At 46.1% G+C, this 20,286-nt stretch overlaps 4 protein-coding genes across 6 annotated transcripts in view; 3 read left to right on the forward strand and 1 right to left on the reverse strand.

Annotated features, from left to right (window-relative positions):
- The window catches only part of Rnf121 (ring finger protein 121), a 53,301-nt gene extending 46,354 nt beyond the window's left edge, over positions 1 to 6,947 (reverse strand). Inside the window, exon 1 of the mRNA XM_006508275.3 lies at positions 6,655 to 6,947. Within this exon, the coding sequence (XP_006508338.1) occupies positions 6,655 to 6,681 (27 nt within the window). The 5' untranslated portion in view covers positions 6,682 to 6,947. The remainder of the gene's footprint in view (positions 1 to 6,654) is intronic.
- On the forward strand, positions 1 to 18,272 carry Xndc1 (Xrcc1 N-terminal domain containing 1). 2 transcript variants are annotated; one of them, NM_001286689.1, is made up of 11 exons: positions 1 to 314; positions 4,407 to 4,501; positions 5,697 to 5,871; positions 7,685 to 7,826; positions 10,307 to 10,462; positions 12,259 to 12,437; positions 13,243 to 13,328; positions 13,515 to 13,687; positions 15,039 to 15,114; positions 15,993 to 16,120; positions 16,551 to 18,272. In NM_001286689.1, exons 3-11 carry the CDS (start codon positions 5,827 to 5,829, stop codon positions 16,781 to 16,783), a joined length of 1,218 nt encoding a protein of 405 aa, NP_001273618.1. In that variant the 5' UTR covers positions 1 to 314; positions 4,407 to 4,501; positions 5,697 to 5,826; the 3' UTR covers positions 16,784 to 18,272. The 2 variants fall into 2 exon arrangements, with proteins under 2 accessions (NP_001273618.1, NP_001273619.1); NM_001286690.1 differs by lacking the exon at positions 4,407 to 4,501.
- The window catches only part of Xntrpc (Xndc1-transient receptor potential cation channel, subfamily C, member 2 readthrough), a 31,374-nt gene continuing 11,088 nt past the window's right edge, over positions 1 to 20,286 (forward strand). The window contains exons 1-11 of one of the 2 annotated variants that reach the window (NR_104582.1): positions 1 to 314; positions 5,729 to 5,871; positions 7,685 to 7,826; positions 10,307 to 10,462; positions 12,259 to 12,437; positions 13,243 to 13,328; positions 13,515 to 13,687; positions 15,039 to 15,114; positions 15,993 to 16,120; positions 16,551 to 16,951; positions 18,371 to 19,090. Coding sequence is in view for 1 of the 2 variants with exons in the window: in NM_011644.3 (NP_035774.2) it covers positions 5,827 to 5,871; positions 7,685 to 7,826; positions 10,307 to 10,462; positions 12,259 to 12,437; positions 13,243 to 13,328; positions 13,515 to 13,687; positions 15,039 to 15,114; positions 15,993 to 16,120; positions 16,551 to 16,656; positions 17,483 to 17,528; positions 18,371 to 19,090 (1,857 nt within the window). In the remaining variant the exon portion in view is untranslated. Of the gene's footprint in view, positions 315 to 5,728; positions 5,872 to 7,684; positions 7,827 to 10,306; positions 10,463 to 12,258; positions 12,438 to 13,242; positions 13,329 to 13,514; positions 13,688 to 15,038; positions 15,115 to 15,992; positions 16,121 to 16,550; positions 16,952 to 17,482; positions 17,529 to 18,370; positions 19,091 to 20,286 lie in introns of those variants that run through there. The other variant, NM_011644.3, reaches the window with a different exon arrangement.
- The window catches only part of Trpc2 (transient receptor potential cation channel, subfamily C, member 2), a 13,749-nt gene continuing 11,088 nt past the window's right edge, over positions 17,626 to 20,286 (forward strand). The window contains exons 1-2 of the mRNA NM_001109897.2: positions 17,626 to 17,696; positions 18,371 to 19,090. Coding sequence (NP_001103367.1) covers positions 17,682 to 17,696; positions 18,371 to 19,090 — 735 coding nt within the window. The 5' untranslated portion in view covers positions 17,626 to 17,681. The remainder of the gene's footprint in view (positions 17,697 to 18,370; positions 19,091 to 20,286) is intronic.

The following is a 20,286-nucleotide window of genomic DNA, read 5'->3' on the forward strand; positions in this document are numbered from 1 at the left end:
ATGCTGCACTGAGTCCGACCCGGAAATTTAAGTCCCACTCGCTAAGGGCGGACTGGAGCGTGTAAAAAAAAAAGAAAAAATATATATATACACGCACGCGGGGTTTTGTTATTTTGTTTTTAGATGTAGTAACTGCTGTATTTCCTCTTGGAAGTCGTCTTTCAGAAAAAGCGGCTCCCGTAGGACTCAAAACCCGTTCCTACAGTAGAAAGGCTTGGGGCCAGAAGGCGGAGGTCACGGAACGGAATTGGCGGGAGAATAAGATCCGGAGCTCCGGAGCTGAGGCTACCACGACGTAAAGTTTACGAACTCGGGTGAGAAGGGTTGGGATTTGTCATCTGGAGAGAAGTAGTGAAAGGGAGGAGGGTGGCCAACAAGAAAACGAACAGAGCACCCGGTTCCGGAGTTTTAAGCCTCAGAATCTGAGCGTTTAAGAATCAAATGGGACCTCAGTAAGTAGCAGATAATTGCTAATCATCTGGGTGTTTCTTCCTTTTACGTTAGATATGTAAGTAAGAATGAGTCAAACAAAAAACCTGTTCTCCAGGAGCTCACAACCTTGTCAAGACATAACCATATAGTTGTTACTGGGGAGGCACTTGTTAAATATTAAGTAAGAATTAGCAGAATGGAGCTGTTGCTTTGATTAAGACGAGCATGTGTGTGACGTTTTAAAGAGAGCAAGTATTCCAAGCAGAAGAAATAGCATGAGAAGATAGGAAGAAAACTTAAGCGATGATAGATTGGAAAGCCACTGTGGCTAGAAATGAGTTAGGATTCATGGAATTATATGAGTAGGATATTGAAGAAAAAGTCAGATCTGAGGCGAAATTACTAGATCAAGACAGCCCTGGCATGAGCATAATGCCTGAGATACCAACATTTGGGAGGCAGAAGGATCTGGAGTTAAGGGTTGGGCTAAACAACACAGTAAGAACTTCATCTCAAAAATACTTTCTTGGGGACCAGCAAGATGGCTCAGTGTTGGAGCTGGAGGTATGGCTCGAAGATTAAGAGAGCTTTTTCAGGAGACCCAGGTTGAGTTCCCAACACTCACGTGACAGTTCAAAATCGTTTGGAACTCCATTTCCAGAAGATCTGACACCCTCTTCTGGCTTCCTCCAGCACTAGGCACACAGGTAGTACATATATGTGCATGCAGGCAAAATATTCTTACACATAAAATATAAATCCTCGGGGTGGGTTGGGGGGAGAAAAGATGGCTCAGTGGGAAAAGGCAGTTGCTACCAAGCCTAGTGGCGTGCATTCCGTCTCCAGAACTCGTATGGTGGAGGGAGAATCTGACTCTGCAAGCTCTCTTCTGACCCCTGCACATCCACCCACACACAAATAAATGTAAAAAATAAATTTAACCAGGCATGGTGGCGCACACCTTTAATCCCAGCACTTGGGAGGCAGAGGCAGGCGGATTTCTGAGTTCGAGGCCAGCCTGGTCTACAGAGTGAGTTCCAGGACAGCCAGGACTACACAGAGAAACCCTGTCTTGAAAAAAACCAAAATAAATAAATAAATAAATTTAATAAAAAATACCGGCTAGCTTGGGTTACATAGCAAATACAAGGTCAGCAAGGACTATGTAGCAAGATCGTGTCTTTTAAAAAAAAAGAATCTTGAGAGACCCTTACCTAAAGACATTCAGATATCATTAAACACTTGTTACTAATGAATTATTGAACCTGAATGATAAATACATAAGAGTTCATTTACTTTCTTGTGTTTTTGCAGATATTTAAAGTTTTAACCTAGTCCAAGCGTGGTGGGGCATTCCTTTAATCCCTGCACTTGGTAGGTAGAGCTAGGTGATTCGCTGTGAGTTTAGATACCTGGTTTACAGTTCCAGGTTTACAGTTACAGTTCCAGGACGATCAGAGCTGCTCTACAGGGAAACCCTGCCTTGAAAAGCCCTAATAAATAAAATTTTAGTCTGGAGAGCTGATTGAGTGAATGAAGTATGGTTTTTTTGGTGTGTGCAGAGCCTGAATTCAGATCCCCAGCACCCACATAGAAATGCCAGGAGGCTGGCTGTAGTGATGAAACCCTTTAATCCTGCATCCAGGAGGCAGGGGCCAACCTGGGCTGCATAGCAAGTTCTAAGTTCTAGCCAAGACAGTATTTAAAAAAAAAAAAAAAGCACAGCAGCAGGTGGTGGTGCCTGTAACCTCAACAACACTGGGAAGTAGAGAGAGGAGGTCCTGGGGGATTTGCTGGCAAGCCCTCCTAGCCAATCTTTGAGCTAGGTTATGTGAGAGTCAGGAGCTCCTGACTCAGAAAGCAAAGGGGAGAATGAGAGAGGGCACCTGCCATCATGGGCCTTGTGAGTACATAGGAGCGCACTCCTAAAACGTTTCTGAGCTGTGTATGGTGGCTCACGCTTATAATCACAACACTGAGCAGAGTTGCCATGAGTTCAGGATCAGCCTGTGCCACATAGTAAGTTCTAGACTTGCCTGGGCTACAAAGTGAGATTGTGTCTCAAAAAAACAAAAACAAAACAAAGCAAACCCAAAAAAGTTTAGCAAAAGACCAACTAAAATACCCAGATGAAACGGGCCAGTGGTGGCACATGCCTTTAATCCCAGCACTTGGGAGGCAGAGGCAGGTGGATCTCTGAGTTCAAGGACAGCCTGGTCTACAGAGTGAGTTCCAGGACAGCCAGGGCTACACAGACAAACCCTGTCTCAACAAACCAAAAGAAAAAAGAAAGAAAGAAAGAAAGAAAGAAAGAAAGAAAGAAAGAAAGAAAGAAAGAAAGAAAGAAAGAAAGAAAATGTGTGCTTATTTATTTATGGATAAGTTCTTCCTATGTTGCCCAGGCTAGCCCTGTACAAATATTTTTTTTTTCCTGTAGTGCTTGTCTCTGAGGCTTACTACCTCCCTCTGCTAACCTAGGCTTCGTCCTGGAAGCTTCTAGCATCTGTACAACCCTTATCTGGGCCTAGAATATTTTCAGCCTCCGCTATTTACTCCTGAGTAAGAAGCTCATCTTTTCTCGTTCTTTCTGAGCTCTGGCTGGCTGGTTAAACTCAGCTGTCCTAGCTCAAACTCCTCCCCAGGCTGACTGGTTCAATTTGGCTTCTTTCCACTTCTCACTGAATTGCCCTGCTTGGCTTTAAACTAACTCTAGCAATCTGTTCTAATCTCCTGGCTTGTCATTCTCTGGCTTGTTCTCTCTTCAACCTAACTCTGTAAAACTCTTCCAATAAAACTGCCTCCTCCCCCTCTCTCTGTTCCCTCTTCTTTTGTTTTGTTTTGTTTTGTTTTGTTTTTGAGACAGGGTTTCTCTGTGTAGCCCTGGCTGTCCTGGAACTCACTCTGTAGACCAGGCTAGCCTCTAACTCAGAAATCCCCCTGCCTCTGCCTCCCAAGTGCTGGGATCAAGGCGTGCACCACCACCGCCTAGCTTGCACTGTTTCCTCTTACGTAGTGACTCTTTCCTCTCTGTTCTCATGAGAGTTGGGCATATCCTATTCTGTCAAATCTTTCTCTGATTCGTCATTTTGTCAGCTTCTAAATTAGACATCACTTTCAAACACGTGTGCTTCCTTCTACAAACTAGTTTTACCTTCATTGTTTATATTAAAGCTAACGGCTGAGCCATGCACACCACAACTAGAAACTGCTTTTCCTTCCTAGTAAATAACACAATCTCCGGGTTCACAATGTGATCAAATATCCTGCAACATGGCCCCAAAGTCCACCTCACCCTCTCCTGTAGCTGGGATAACAGGTGCATGATGCTATACCTGGCTCCTGTGTTTGTTGTTTTTATTTATTTATTTGACATACATTTGGTGTATGGCCTACATGTATGTTTGTGTGAGGGTGTCAGATCCTCTGGAACTGGAACTACAGACAGCTGTGAGCTGCCATGTGGGTGCTGGGATTTAAACTTAGGTCCTCTGTAAGAGGACTCAAGGCCATACTTGACCTATGAGGATATAGTGACCACCATCAAATATGCTCACTTTCTGAATACCTGCAGTTTCCATCTTTGCTAGATCCCAGGCTTTGGGCCCAGGGCCAGTCTCCTGGGGATTGTTAGGGGCTTCCCACCAGTCATTTGCTTCATCCATTACCCCCCTCTTTTCCCTTCCATTATGCTGATCTTTTTTGAGGGGTACCCAAGTCTATTTTACAGCAGTGTCATTGCCATGGTAGAATATTTGGTATTCATCCCTAATGACAGTACTACTACGTGGTGATTATGACAATCAAAAGCAAACCCCAAACCTCTGAGCCATGTAAAAACAAAATGAGTTGGAAAATCAATCTTGATCCATCTCTCAGTCCTAACAATGTTTTATTTTGAATCAGGGTCTGCTTATGTACCCCATGCTATCCTTGAACCTGCTATGTAGCATAGACTCTGTGTCTTCTTGCTTTAGCCTACCCAAAGCTGGGATCATAGTCCTAGGGCACCACATCCACCTCGGAGGAATGAAAGCTATTTCAGGAAGATTCCTTGAACAGACAAAGCAAGGTATGTAATGTATTTAGTTGTACTGTTACTGCCCGTCCCTGTTATGTCCTAAGGCCATAGAGATGGATGATTTATGGCACCATTCATCTTCTTGGGAACTCACTGAAATATAAATCCAACATTACTATTATAATAATAGTTTTGGTGTCCACCCCTGCACTGTCCACAGACCCTTGCCTGCAGACCAGGGTGCTCAGTCGCTGGCTGTTCATGCTGTACCTTCTTGAACTCGACTGTGCAGATCTGCAGGTTGTTCCGTGGATGGAGGGGACTCTGGTTCCTCTGTGCGGTGACACAAGGCACTGACCCCTCTGGGGTCCTAATCATCTTAACCTACGCAGACACTGAGGGGGAGGGGAGAGGAGCCAGGAGGGAGCCTTCCAGGTCTCTCCCTCTGTGTGTGTCCTCTGTAGCACCAGTTGATTCTACTGCGTGTGACCTATAGCCTGGCAGTTGGTGTCCCTGGGTCACTTCTACAACCACTGTGTTTCAGTAATTACCTCCAAATAAAAAGCTTCCTTAAAAAAAAAAAAATAATAATAATAGTTTTGGGTTTTTTTAAAGATTTATTTATTATATATAAGTACACTGTAGCTATCTTCAGACACTCCAGAAAAAGGTGTCAGATCTCATTATGGATGGTTGTGAGCCACCATATGGTTGCTGGGAATTGAACTCAGGACCTCTGGAAGAGCAGTCAGTGCTCTTAACCGCTGAGCCATCTCTCCAGCCCAGTTTATTTGTTTTAATTTGCTGCTTTTCCCCTGAGGCTGTCTCACAATTGGGGGAGAAGGGGATTTCTTTAGGTAATCCAGATCTACTCCCTGCAGACCCTGATAGCCCTGAGAAGTGAGGCTACTACTGTAAATATATCTGTTATCAAATAAATACTGTTATCAAAGAAACAAGAGTGAGTCCAGAGATAGTAGTGGCTTACACCTTTAATCCAAGCACTTGGAAGGCAGAGGCAGGTGGATCTCTTTGAGTATAAGGCCAACCTGTTCTACAGAGTTCCAGGACAACCTTGTCTGCACAGAGAAACCGTTTTGAAAAACAAAGAAAGAAAGAAACAAAAATAAATAGCTTATTTTACTTTTGTTCTTTTTCTTTCTTCTGTTTTTTTCTCTTTCTTTCTTTCTTTCTTTCTTTCTTTCTTCCTTTCTTTCTTCCTTTCCTTATTTCTTTTTTCTTTTAGGAGTAATATAAAGATTCTTGTTCTCCCAAAAGCTACCAAGAGCAAAACATCAACAGTACCACCGTGGCTACAGAAGACATCGGGGGAGGAAGCGTGTCTTCCTCGCACTTAAGGAAGCTGGTGGCGTCCGATGGCTCCTGTGAAGATCAGCCATGTGGTGTCATTTTCCTCTCAGGTATATTAGCCACCCATCACGATTGCTTTTCTCTTGGTGATTAAAGGGAATGGATAAACATAGAAGATTTGCTGTGCTTTGTAGATGGCTGACAAAGCCCTAGGCCTATCTATACCAGAGTCCCTAGATGGCAGTTTGGTCATTATGCTAATGAAATTAATCTAGAGGACTCAAGGCCATACTTGACCTATGAGGATATAGTGACCACCATCAAATATGCTCACTTTCTGAATACCTGCAGTTTCCATCTTTGCTAGATCCCAGGCTTTGGGCCCAGGGCCAGTCTCCTGGGGATTGTTAGGGGCTTCTCACCAGTCATTTGCTTCATCCATTACCCCCCTCTTTTCCCTTCCATTATGCTGATCTTTTCTGAGGGGTACCCAAGTCTATTTTACAGCAGTGTCATTGCCATGGTAGAATATTTGGTATTCATCCCTAATGACAGTACTACTACGTGGTGATTATGACAATCAAAAGCAAACCCCAAATGGGGTTCAAGAGATGATGCAGTGGTTAGAGCACTTGCTGTCTTGCAGAAGACGTAGTTTCAATTCTTAGCACCCTATGCAATAGTTCACATCCATACTTTACCCCAGTTTCAGGGAATCCAACAGCCATGTAAGTAGTGAACATACATGTATCCTGGCAAAGAGTCATACACATAAAATAAAAATAAATAACATTTTAAAATCCCTGCACATTTCAGAGAGCTTCCTTAGATGGTGCTTAGGAACTACTATATTAACCCACAAAATTAACTAAAAAGTTTTTCACCTTCCTTACCTGCAAGTCAGCTTGAACTCTCCTCATTGTCCTCCTCTTTTTCTTTGTTTTCTTGAGACTCACGATATATCCCTGACAGGCGTAGAACTCTCTCTATACACCAGGATGGCCTCTAACTCAAAAAGATGTATCTGCCTTTGCTCCTGAGTACTGTTTTCGTTTGTTTGTTTGTTTGTTTGTTTGTTTGAGAGAAGGTCTTGCCCTGTAGCCTAGGCTGGCCTTTAACTCAACTGTGTATCCAGGGTTGGCCTCTAACTCTCAAGTCGTCCTGCTTTAACTTCCTGGGTGCTGGAATTATAGGTCTGTACCCACCTTCTAATGTTTTGTCATAGACTCTTCCAGAACTCTGTGGAGACTGTTCTAGAAGCTGAAGAGAGGATGAGAGCGTGTCTATAGCCTCCCTCCCCAGCTATGTTCTAGAGCTTTCCTTTTACTTTATGAAAAAAACACTCAGACACATGTGACGTTAACAGTTAAAAGAAAGATATTATTGCTGAAACAAGCTGGGTGTAGTGTTACACATCTATAGTTCTAACTCTTGGGAGTTTATGTTTGAAGCTAGCCTGGACTAAATAAACAAACATTTCATAGAATTATTTTGAAGGTAAATAAATGTCTGTGTAAAGGTCTTATGAATAAGGAGCTATTAGTACAGTATAGTGTTAAGAGCTCTATTTTAGGAACTTGGGGTTGTGTCTTGCTCAGTAATTTAGCCTGAAGTTTTGGGTCGGTTTTAAAGCTCCTCCCAGCCCTGCCTGCCATGCTTCAGTTTATTTCTCTAACTAGGCAGAGGTAGTGGTCACAACCCAAGAGTCCTTAAGGAGGATTAAATGTGGTAGTCTGGTAAGTGAATGACAGGTAAATGCCTGAGAGTCAGGCTCCCTGAGTTCCTAGGGCTGCCCCTGGTGCTTTCTGTCATGTTGAGGGGCCTCAGCAGGTCTGGAATTGTAGGTATCTCTTATTCTTAGGTGTCTCTTGCCCTTGTGAGCTCAGAAACCCTCCTATTTTTCTCTTAATTTCTCTGATGTAGGATCCCAAATATCCTGTGGAGAACTTGCTGAACCCAGACAGTCACAGGGGACCCTGGCTCAGCTGCCCTCAGGACAAGACTGGACAACTGAAAGTGGAGTTTCAGCTGGAGAGGGCAGTGCCCATAAGCTATATTGATGTTGGTGAGTGAATTTTCAGGGCCTTTGGGACCTCTGAGGAATGAGATGACCCTCCCCACTCCCCTCAGCTATCTCAGTTCCCTCCAACTGCGTAGCCTTCTGGAAAAAGGCCTGCCTAGATGTGAGGAGACAATGTGCTCTTTACCCTTGGGGAAGGCTTGGTGCTGAAGAAACCCAGCATCTTCGTTCCTAGAGAATGCAATAAAGTCCCCAGAACACACATTTAAAGCTAGGCATGGGTCTGGGAGACTGCTCAGGAGGTAAAGCACTTGCGATAGAAATATAAGGATCTGAGTTTGAGTTCCCAGAATCCATGAGAACCAGATGGGATACTCCACATCTGTAAGCCCAGTGCCTCTATGGAAGACAAGAAGCTCTCAGACAAGCTAGTGTGACTAACACAACAGCAAACAACAACAGAGATAGCCTACCTCAAACAAAGTAGAAGGGGAGGGCGATGGACACACACACACACAGCCAAATGTGGTGTCATAGTCCCTGTAATGCCAGCACTTGGGAGGGAGAGATGAACTTCTACTTGAATCACTGGTGTGCTGCATAGTTGAATGTCAACTTGACACAAGCTAAAATCATCTGAGTGGATCGAGCCTCAGTTAAGAAAATGCCTCCAGTTCAAGGCCAGCTTGGTCTGCAGAGTTAGTTCCAGAACAGCCAGGGCGACATAAAGAAATGCCGTCTCAAAAACAAACAAAAGAACAAAAACAAATAAATAAAAGAAAGAAAGAAAATGCCTCCATAAGATTATGCTGTAGGCAAGACTGTAGAGCATTTTCTCGTTTTTTTTCTTTTTTCTTTTTTTTGGTTTTTCGAGACAGGGTTTCTCTGTGTAGCCCTGGATGTCCTGAAACTCACTTTGTAGACCAGGCTAGCCTAGAACTCAGAAATCTACCTGTCTCTGCCTCTCAAGTGCTGGGATTAAAGGTGTGCGCCTCCACCACCCGGCCGAGAATTTTCTTTCTTTCTTTTTTTTTTTTAATATTTATTTTATTATATGTAAGTACACTGTAGCTGTCTTCAGAGACTCCAGAAGAGTGCATCAGATTTCGTTATAGATGGTTGTGAGCCACCATGTGGTTGCTGGGATTTGAACTCAGGAACTTTGGAAGAGCAGTCGGCGCTCTTAACTGCTGAGCCATCTCACCAGCTCAAGAATTTTCTTAATTATTGATTAATGTGGGAAGCCCTTTGTCAGTGGTTCCTGGTTTCCGTAGGAAAGCAGGCAGCTGGACAGGGGCAGTACACACCTTTAATCCCAGCACTTAGTAGGCAGAGGCAAGTGGATCTCTGAGTTTGAGACCAGCCTTGTCTACAGAGTAAATTACAGGACAGCCAGGGCTACACAGAGAAACACTGTCTTGAAAAAAAGAAAGGAAGGAAAGAAGGAAGGAAGAAAAGAAGGAAGGAAGGAAGAGCAAGCAAGCAAGCAAGCTAAGCAAACCATGGGAATTGAGCACCTTCCATGGCCTCTGCACCAGCTCCTACCTCCAGGCTCCTGCCCTGTGTGAGTTCCTGTCCTCACTGCTTTTAGTGATGCCAGTTACCTTGAGTGTTTTGTTTTTCAGAGCTGAGGACCAAACCCAGGGCCTTGCGCTTGCTAGGCAAGTGTTCTACCACTGAGCTAAATCCCCAACCCCTTCAATGATGAACATTGATATGAAAGTATAAGCCAAATGGACCCTTTCCACCCCAACTTTGCTTCGGTCACAGTGGCCTACTTGGCAAGCTCCAGGCCAATAAAAGATTGTCTTTAAAATACAAGGTGAGAGCCGGGCAGTGGTGGCGCACGCCTTTAATCCTAGCACTTGGGAGGCAGAGGCAGGCGGATTTCTGAGTTCGAGGCCAGCCTGGTCTACAGAGTGAGTTCCAGGACAGCCAGGGCTACACAGAGAAACCCTGTCTCAAAAAACCAACCAAACAAACAAACAAAAAAACAAGGTGAGGGTATTGAAGAGATGGCTGAGTGGTTAAGAGCACTGGCTGCTCTTCTAGAGGACATAGGTTCAATTCTCAGTACCCTCATGGTGACTAACAAGCATCTGTAAGTTCAGATCCAGGAGATCTGACTTCCTCTTCAGATCTCTGAGGATACCAGGCACTCAAGTGGTACACAGACATGAATGCAGTAAAATACCCATACGTGTGCAATAAAACAACTTTTTAAAAGAAGATGGACAGCTTTCTGTTAAGACTCTGTCCAAGTTGGCTTTAGAATTCTTCAGACTAAAGACTGGTTAGAGGCCACTGTCTTGGATTTCTCAGGAATCCCTTCTAAGGAACAGTGCCTCCCAGGGCAGGTTTCAGGCTGAGATGGCTATGGTGACCCTTCACCATCATTTAATGGTCTGGGGTTTCATTCCATTGCAGTTGGTGGCTCCTTGTGTGACTGCTGTAGTGTGGGTGTCCCTTCCCGCCCCGTCCGTACTCTCCGTCATCCTCATCAGCCTTCCACTTTTTGCCCTCAGGAAACTGTGGCTGTGCTTTCCTACAGATTGATGTGGGTCGTTCTTCCTGGCCCCTGGACAGACCTTTCGTCACCCTGCTCCCTGCCACCATGCTAATGTCCCGCACTGACTCCAAGTCGGGGAAGAACCGCTCAGGGGTCCGGATGTTTAAAGATGGTAAAGAGGGCAAAAGCAGAAAGGCAGATGCAGTGTAGAGGCAGGGCTTAGTGCTGCTGGGGGGTAGCCTGTGGGAGGGAGCCCGTGCTAGGGCTTAGCCGCATCTGTTAGGAGCACAGGGTAGGCTAGTGTTTGTGTGAGTTCTGCCTGGTGACAAGGATGGGGATATAGATGAGTATGATTTATATATTTACCTGTGACTCGTTGGTGTCTGGTTCATTGTGTTTCAGGGTTTTGGTTGTTGTGCAGCCCAGGCTAGCCTTAAATACTTCCTGCCCTAGCCTCCCAGGTGCTAGAATTACAGACATACGCCACCACATCCATTTCAATACATGTTTTTATTTGAATAATTGTGTTTAATTTCTAGCATGACAAAAAAAGAAAAAAGTATAGAATAAATTTTGCTGGCTATATTTATATAATACATAGTTTTTCTTGAATTCTTCTCATGCAAATCTGTGTTTACCAGGCATGTAACAGATGCATAATATATGATTCCTGGACTCTCAGGCATACAGTCTGTTTATCTGTGTTTAAATTGGACATTTTTGTCTTGTAGAATAAGAGTGAGATTTTGGAGAGGTTTTTGAGGTATAGGGAACAATACACTGACTGGATCATGTTAAGAATCAAAAATGTGTTGGGGCTGGTGAGATGGCTCAGTGGGTAAGAGCACCCAACTGCTCTTCCAAAGGTCGGAAGTTCAAATCCCAGCAACCACATGGTGGCTCACAACCATCCGTAACAAGATCTGACTCCCTCTTCTGGAGTGTCTGAGGACAGCTACAGTGTACTTACATATAATAAATAAATAAATCTTTAAAAAAAAAAAAAAGAATCAAAAATGTGAAGTTTGGGGTGCTGGAGAGATGGTGCAGAGGTTAAGAGCACTGTTTACTCTAGAGTTCAGTTTCCAGCAACCACATGGTGGCTCAACCATTTCTAGTGAGATCTGGTGCCCTCTTCTGGCCTGCAGGCACACATGCAGGCAGAACACGGTACAGAGTAAATACATTTTTTATCTTTTTTTTAAGTTAAGTTTGTGGTATTGGTGTTTGATACTGTGGAGGCTGCATAGAGTGGGTAGGAGTGTGTGGGAGGTTGCAGCCTCATGTTCAGGAGGGTGGAGACTGGTATGGAACTGTGGTGGAGGAGTGGGTAGAAGACAAGGAACTAGGCTGAAAGGGCCCTGCCTCACCAGTTTTCCAGACCTTCCCCTGAGCAGCACAGCCTGAAGGGACGTGTACCGCTGATCTCCATTCTTCCTCTGGTTGGCATCTGCCGCGTGTTGGCCTTGACTTGGCTTGCCTTTCTTCTGATGCGGACGTTCTCCCTGCCTCCTCCTTCTCTGTTGCTCAAGCTCACACTTGCATACACACACACACACACACACACACACACACACACACACCTTCCCCTCTCCTTCTCCCTCTCTCCAGGGTCTCATGTAGCCTAAGCAAACCTGAAACTTGCTTTGCAATCAAGGCTAGCCTCTTGCCTCTATTCCCAAGTGCTGAGATGACACATGCCCGCTTTCCTCCCGCCCTCCCCCTCTCTCTCTCATTTGTAAATATTTATTTCTATTGTTCTATTTATGTAGATGGGGGGGTGGATATATGTACTTGTACCTGAGGAGGCCAGAAGAGAGTGTGGGATTCCCGGGACTAGAATTACAGGTAAACCATGTGACATGGGTGCTAGGAACTGAACTCTGGTCCTCTGCAAGAATAACGAGTGCTCTTAACTACTGAGCCCTCTCTCCAGCCCTTCCTTTTTCTCTGATGTTTTTTCTTCAGGTGATTTCCTGACTCCAGCCTCAGGAGAGTCCTGGGATCGACTTCGATTGACCTGCTCCCAACCTTTCACACGTCATCAGTCCTTTGGCCTGGCCTTCCTACGAGTGCGTTCCTCTCTGGGCTCTCTGGCTGACCCTGTAGTAGATCCCTCAGCCCCTGGGAGCTCTGGGCTTAACCAGGTATGTTCTAACTTTTCAGTTTCTAGTTAGAACCTGATACTTGATTGAAGAAAAGAGAGAGAAAGAATATAAGATTTTCTGCGTATGAACTAATGACATGGACTGATCCATGGTATGGTTAAGTGGAAGGTTTTTTTGTAGATATAAAAAAGAGAGCAGAGGCAGGCAGATTTCTGAGTTCGAGGCCGGCCTGGTCTACAAAGTGAGTTCCAGGACAGTCAGGACTACACAGAGAAACCCTGTCTCGAAAAAACAGAAAGAGAGAGAGAGAGAGAGAGAGAGAGAGAGAGAGAGAGAGAGAGAGAGAGAGAGAGAGAGAGAGAAATTCCTTTTGGTAGAGGGGACTGGCTTTACAAGCCCCTGAGCAACCACCAGAAATCCTACTAGAGTTCAGGCTGAGACCATTTCTGGATATTTGAGCTGCCAGTGCCAGGTGGAATAATGGTTTTTGTTTGTTTGTTTGTTTTGGGGTTTTTTTTGTTTTTTGTTTTTTTCGAGACAGGGTTTCTCTGTATAGCCCTGGCTGTCCTGGAACTCACTTTGTAGACCAGGCTGACCTCGAACTCAGAAATCCGCCTGCCTCTGCCTCCCGAGTGCTGGGATTAGAGGTGTATTAGTCCCTGTAGGCTGGTTTTACCCAATAGTGTGGATTCTTTTAGTTCCAGAGCCCTTCTGATCCTGACAAAACCCTGAGCATACAAAAATCACAGTGTTATAGATTGCTCACGGCAGATACAATCATGTTCGTTCCTAGGCAGCAGTGTCCCCTGCTGGTAAATCTGGGTATTCTCCATTTTCTCCTCAGAACTCTACAGATGTGCTGGAGTCTGATCCTAGGCCCTGGCTGACTAATCCTTCTATCCGGAGGACATTCTTCCCCGATCCCCAGACGTATGTACCTGCTGTTGATATTTCTCAAGGACAAGGCCATATAGCTCATGGGCACAAAAACCCATCCCGTGGTCCCCTGGTTAGTCACTTAAGGTCTAAACATGTCAGAATGGCAAACTATGTTTCATTCAAGTAAGTAGAGTAATGTCTGTATTCTGAGTGAAACCAGTTACTACGTCTCTGCAGGAGCACCAAGGAAATTTCAGAGCTCAAGGGTATGTTGAAGCAGTTGCAGCCAGGGCCTCTGGGGCGGGCAGCCCGCATGGTGCTTTCTGCTGCCCGTAAGGCCCCTCCAGCCAGTGTGGTAAGCCCAAACAACAGCCACGGAGAACCAGGTCCCAGCCGTGCAGAGAGTGCAGGTGAGGCTGCCCTTCTTCCCCGACTCTACCGCAGCGTACTGGACTAGCTCACTGGCTTCAAGTGAAGGGAAAACTGTCAGGGGAGAGAGAAATTAAATCCTACATAATGGCTGTAAGAATACTGGCCTAGGAACCAGGAACCTTTGTCTTTGCCTCTCTTTGCTCATGTTTATAGGAAAAGGGTTAAACCAAATAATAGCTCAGCCCGGTGCAGTATTAGCATTCTGTGATCATCTCAGAAAGACAACTGTGGTGAATTCCTCAAGCCCAACTCTTGGGAAGTGGAGGAAGCAGAAGGTCAATAGTCAAGATCATTCTCGGCTACAGACAGAGCTGCAGGCCACCTTGAGGAACACAAGACCCTGTGACAAAGGAAAAGGAATGTCAGCATCTCAGAGTGTCAACATCTCAGAGTGTCAGCATCTCAGAGTGTGGCGGCTATTTCATTGGTGACAAACACGAGGGAATGACAGGGCCAACCAGAAGTCACAGCTTTTTTACCCCCTTAAGATAAGATCTCTCACTACTTAGCTCTTAGCTGGCCCAGAACTCACTGGGACCTACTAGCCTCTGCCTCTCAAGTGCTGGATTAAAGGTGCATCCTAGCGTTCTGCAACCTTCTCATAGATGCCGTGCCATTTGCTAGAGACCACCTACACTCAGAGGAGCTCTCGGTACAAACAGGCAGTCGGTAATGGGGGTCATTTCAGAGGCTGTAAGAGGAGACTGAAAAGAAACCAAGCATTCGGGGATTTGGGGGTATACTGTTGATAAGGTACTGAGATTATGTAAGCCCTTTGAAATACATTCAGTGCCGTACGTACCAAGTGTGTCTGAAATTTCAAATAAGTAATTAGTGACTATTGGGTTTTGTTAACACTCACTTGACAGGCATTTAATGAATATCGCTATGTGCTAACCTCATATGGAGCCAGAGATAGCTATAATTAATAAAATAACAGTGCTCATATCTTAGTAAAGAAATGCCCGTGTCAAACAAGGAAATCTAAAGTTCATCTATAAGTACTTTGAAGGAAAAGACCATAGAATATCAAGATTTCAGTCAGAAAATCCAGGGAAAGACCTTACAGGAAAAAGTATTTCCTTATTGAATGAGCAAAAAAAAAAAAAAAAAAAAAAATTGAGCAGACAGAGAAGATAGAATATCTTGAAAGAAAAGTTAAAGTGTGGAGGCCTTCAGGAAATAGCTAGACTGTTTGATTTTGTCTTTCAAAAGAATGTCTTAACACTCATCCCAGTTGACCTTAAACCTGCTCCCAGTGCTGGGCTTACAGGCACGAGCCATCATGTCTGGGGGACAAGAAATTATTAACGAGCATTTCTAACGCAGAGCCCAGAGCAGAAGAACCAAACAGGAAGACGGCTGTGGGCAGAAGGAAGAGGAGGAAAGTGCAGGAGCCAAGGAGGTAGGCAGCCGTCCTCCCCAGCCCGCTGCTCTCCTAAGCCCTTCCCCGGTCATAGTGAGCCAGAATCAGAAGATCAGGTCACACGCACACTGCATGTGATCACAATGTACATCTTACAGCTTAGACCTGTAATCCTAGCACTCAGGAAGCTTATACATTTGACAACTAGGACTGCTGGACTAGTGGGATACACAGCAAGTTTCAGGCCAGCCTGAAATCAGTGTTTGCTGGTGTCTATGGGGACAGACAGACGAATGTGGAGTGACTGACATGCATTTGGAGTTTCCTGGGGGTTGATAGAAAACGTCCTAGAAATACTTAGTTACTCAGCTTTAATCCATGTTTCCAAAGGCTAATTTTTTTTTCTTTTTCTTGAGACAGGGTTTCTCTGTGTAGCCCTGGTTGTCCTGGAACTCACTCTGTAGACCAGGCTGGCCTCAAACTCAGAAATCCACCTGCCTCTGCCTCCCGAGTGCTAGGACCGAAGGCTAATTTATGGTATGTGTATAATCTCAGTTTTAAAATTGAAAAACTGCTAGGCATGATGGCATACGCCTTTAATCCCAGAAGCTGAAAGGCAAAGACAGTCCGAACTTGAGTTCTAGGAAAGCCTGGTCTACCTCTAAGTTCTAGGATATACAGGGCTACATAGTGAGACCCTATTTCAAAATTAATTAATTTTTAGAAACTGAGGCCAATGGTAGAAGCTCTGTTGTCAAATGCTCGAAGGTTAACTGCTTTCCTCCAAGTCTGTCATATCGAGTGGGAAAATCAGTTACTCTTTCCACTTTCTTCTTCATGCTTCTGATCCAGATTCTATACCTTCAGCCTTTGTAGTCTCTCCCAGATAGCTGCCCTTAAACTGTTCTTTCCCACAGATCGTTGTCCAACTCGAGTTCTCAGCCAAATAGGAGGACAGGAAGGACAAGACAAAGACAGCACCGACCTCAGACCAAAAGTGATGACGGTGGTGTGCAGGCTGCTGGACAGTGTCCTATTTGTGCAGGTGAACTGCATCAATCACCATGGGGGTGGGTGTCGTTCTAGACAATTAGTGGGCTCCAAGTACAATAGAAGACCCTGTCTCAAATAGTTGGAGAAGCAATACGATACGAAGTATCAGCCTCTGGCCTCCATAAGTGCATGCATATGGTACACACATACCAATCAGTTTTGTTACACACACAGTTTTGATTTGTCCAAGCCTGGCAGCAATGTTCTTTATGCTCATAGCTGATCTTTCCCAGTAGACTCAATGTTCTGTAAGGATGTCCATGTCCCTCTCCGCCTAGTAAATGTCTGATGGATGTCTGCAGACATATGATAGTGTCTCTCAGCAAGCACTTGCACTGTGGCAGCAGATACTCCCTTCAGCAACTGGGGATGGCAGCTTGCCTGGGAGCAGGCCCAGTTTAACTGTCTCCTTTTCTCCTTAGGTTTCTTCAGTATTGAGACTCTTCCCCAGCATGCTGCAACTTGTGGAGAGAGCCCCCCACCCCAGCCAGCTTCTCCTGCCTCCTTGTCTTCCTCGGAGTCCGTGCTGTGGGTCTCCTCCCCAGAGAGCTCGCCGCCACCTTCCTGGGTCCAGTGCCCTATCTGTGAATTACAGTTCTCAGCAAGAGAAATAGAAGAACATGCCAGCGTGTGTGGGGAAGTTTTGCCAGCCTGAGCAGTGACGTTCTGTTGACCCTTTATGTTGGAGCCTGGGGAATGGATCTCTGGTGGCTAAGAAGGGTTGGGTCCCCTCCCTCCAGCTATTACTCAGGACTCCGCCTGCCTGAGAACACTGTGGACCCAGCTTGCTCCCCATTCCTGTTGTCAAGGCTTTGTCACTATGGTACCCAATTCTCAAAGGATATTTTCCCCTTAGAACTTCTTTGGTAGAATTGATGATCTCTCCAAGGCCTTAGGATACTATCTAGAATGTGTTACCTAATGCCCATTTTCCTGAATGAAAAACTGAGGCTCAGTCAGGGGGAAATAATGGCTGGGAATTATAAAGTTATGCTGTTTGGGAAGATGAGTGAATGAGTCTTGAGTGTGAAACTAACGAGTTCCATATGACCTTGACCTTCTGTGTTCTTCATGGGTATCTGTCTCAGATGTAGTCAGATGACTCTGAAACTTTACTTCTCATGGGTGTGAAATGGATCTTCAGTAACATGAAAACCCTCTTCCTACTCACATGGTTCTTAAGGGAGCCAGAGAGATTCCTTTCTAAGGAGTAGATGATTCTGGGCATGGCTTGTAAGGGTTTGAGCAAATCTCATTCCAACTATTTGAGATAGTTGGACCACAGTGTCTCCCCTGGAGCTGTGGTAGTTCAATTCTGCTTTAAAGAATTGTGCACGCTTCCCTTTTTCCCCAGGAGACGTCATCATGTGGCACTAACACCCGTTCCCCTTGTCCCCAAGGTACGAGGCAGGGAGAGAGCAGCTGGTCCTGATGAAGGGAGGGCACAGGGTGGGGCTTTGGGTAGAAATAAAAGAGAATGCTAGGCACAGTCAAGGGAGAGGCAGAGCTGGAGTTCAAGCATTCAGCCCCTGCCCACAGAGGTGGGTGCAGCCATGGACCCCCTTTCGGTAAGAGACCCCTGCTTTCCTCCCCTCTTCATCCCAGTCCCCGGGGATGCAGGGACAGCCTGCTGCCAGACAAGTCTGGGATGCTGCTGCTGGTGGGAGAGCCCTCGGATCCCTGATCCAGGGCCTAGAAGAAAAGAGCAAAGGGCTGGGCCTGGTAGAAGAACAGGACCAAACACTAAGGAGTAGAGATGCTCCCCAAAGTAGAAGACAGATTGAGAGCGGGTGGTGGAAGGGAACATCTTAAGGTCCTGCTAGAGCCCTCTGCATAGACAAAGGGTTTAGGGAAAGCCCAGCTTGAAGACCCTCCATGTGTGCGTGTCTGAACTTGTCCTTCAGAGAGAGAAACAGCTAGAAGATCAAGCAAGCTGGGATCCTATTCTTGCCAGATTCTGTGTGCTTGTGTGTAGGTTAGGTACCTAGTGTGGCCCCGACCACCTACTCTAATCACCTCTTCAGGGAACTGACACTGGGCCCTGCTACGTGGGATTTTTTATAAGAGTGGAAGTGAGCAGAGTAAACACTCCCCACACTAGCGTTTCCTAAGTGAATCTACATAATAAAATGGTGAACAAGACAGTATGTGTTGCCGATCTGTGTTTGGGACGAGGAAGGCATGATAGCTGATTACAGAAGGTAATCTTGGGAACTCAGAGTGCTATCTCTCCTTCACCTAGCCACAGCCCAACTGGACTGAGATTGTGAACAAAAAGCTCAAATTCCCCCCCACACTCCTGCGTGCCATCCAGGAGGGCCAGCTGGGTCTTGTGCAGCAGCTGCTGGAATCCAGTTCCGATGCCTCGGGTGCTGGGCCAGGTGGTCCTCTGCGGAATGTGGAAGAGTCTGAGGACCGCTCCTGGAGGGAAGCCCTCAACCTGGCCATCCGCCTGGGCCACGAGGTCATCACTGATGTTCTGCTGGCCAATGTCAAATTCGACTTTCGGCAGATCCACGAAGCCCTGCTAGTGGCTGTGGACACAAACCAGCCAGCAGTGGTGCGTCGCCTGCTAGCGCGGCTGGAGCGGGAGAAAGGTCGAAAAGTAGACACCAAGTCTTTCTCTCTAGCCTTCTTTGACTCATCGATTGATGGCTCCCGCTTTGCCCCTGGTGTCACTCCACTCACACTGGCCTGCCAGAAGGACCTGTATGAGATTGCCCAGCTGCTTATGGACCAGGGCCATACCATTGCTCGGCCCCACCCAGTTTCCTGTGCCTGCCTCGAGTGCAGCAATGCCCGCCGATACGACCTGCTGAAGTTCTCACTATCCCGAATCAACACCTACCGAGGCATTGCAAGCCGGGCTCACCTCTCGCTGGCCAGTGAGGATGCCATGCTGGCCGCTTTTCAGCTCAGCCGGGAGCTCAGGCGCCTTGCACGAAAGGAGCCTGAGTTTAAGGTTTGTTACCCCCCCCCCCCATTTCTTAACTCCATCCTGCCCTCAGTGCCCTGTGTCTGTTGTTGCACTGGGACAGGATTGGGCTTTGTGGTGGCTGTTGTAGGAAGTTTGAGAAGTGGGAAACAGCAAGCAGGGATGGAGCCTCTTGTTTTAAGAACAACGATTTTATCCAGAACAGACTTTCATTCCAGTGACAGCCACTTATGTGAGGAATAAGTGGCTTCCACCTTAGGGTACTCTAGATCCATCTAAGGGAAGAGAGAAGACTAGAAAGCAGCTTAGATGGGACATTCAGTGAGTGTTCCCCTTAGGGATGCCCAGTGTATACGTACTGTGTGTTGGGACTCTCAAGCTTGTGATCATGAAAAGGGGGACAAGACGTTCCCAGGACTTTATTCAGCGCCTCTGCGGATGGTCCTGACAGGGCTTGCAAAGCACAGAAAACAGGAAAAGAAAGAGCAACCTGCGGCTTCTGTGTTTTGGAAAAATTCTTAGGGGAAGAGGTGTCTAAGCTTGGCTGTGGAAGGGACTGGTTAGAGAAGATGAGCAGCGAAGGTGGTTGAAGTGGAGCTGAAGGCCTAGCGAGTGGTACATAATGAGGCTGGAGACAGCTCAGTTGGCAGAGCACCCGTGCATGGGCTGGACTTTCATCCCCAGCACTGTGTGGTGGGTCACACCTGCGATCCCAGCACCTGGGTCGTAGAGAGCTCAAGAGCATCTTTGGTAAGTTTTAGGCCAGCCTGGAATACATGAGACCTTACCTCAACAACCCTACCCCAAAAAAAGTATGAGGACCTGGGATGGACCAAAGATATATGGAGTACCTGGTCTAGGCCTGGCATTGCACCACTCCTGTTTGTCCATCAGTGAGCCTTTGGCATTCCCTTTGTGCCAAGCCAGACTGTCTCCATCCTCAAGACTGTCATTAGGTAGGGAACCTATGAGGGTCTCATGAAAGCCTAGGACAAGTTGGGGCCAGAGAACCAAGAGAATAGAAAGGTCCCCACCAGGAAAGAGCAGTGCTCAAAGGACTTTTCCCATCTCATAGCAGCTTGTGGAGTGGGCAGGACAGGAATTCTCATCCATACTTTACAGGCAGAGACTGAGGACTTTTTAAAAATGTTTCCTGTCTGAGGGAGAGTGCTAAGGACTGACTTAGAACCTCGCTGGAGAAAAAGCTCCAAGTAGAACAAGAC

This window comes from Mus musculus, chromosome 7 (genome assembly GCF_000001635.26).
Source record: "Mus musculus strain C57BL/6J chromosome 7, GRCm38.p6 C57BL/6J".
In the NCBI taxonomy this organism is placed as follows: domain Eukaryota; kingdom Metazoa; phylum Chordata; class Mammalia; order Rodentia; family Muridae; genus Mus; species Mus musculus.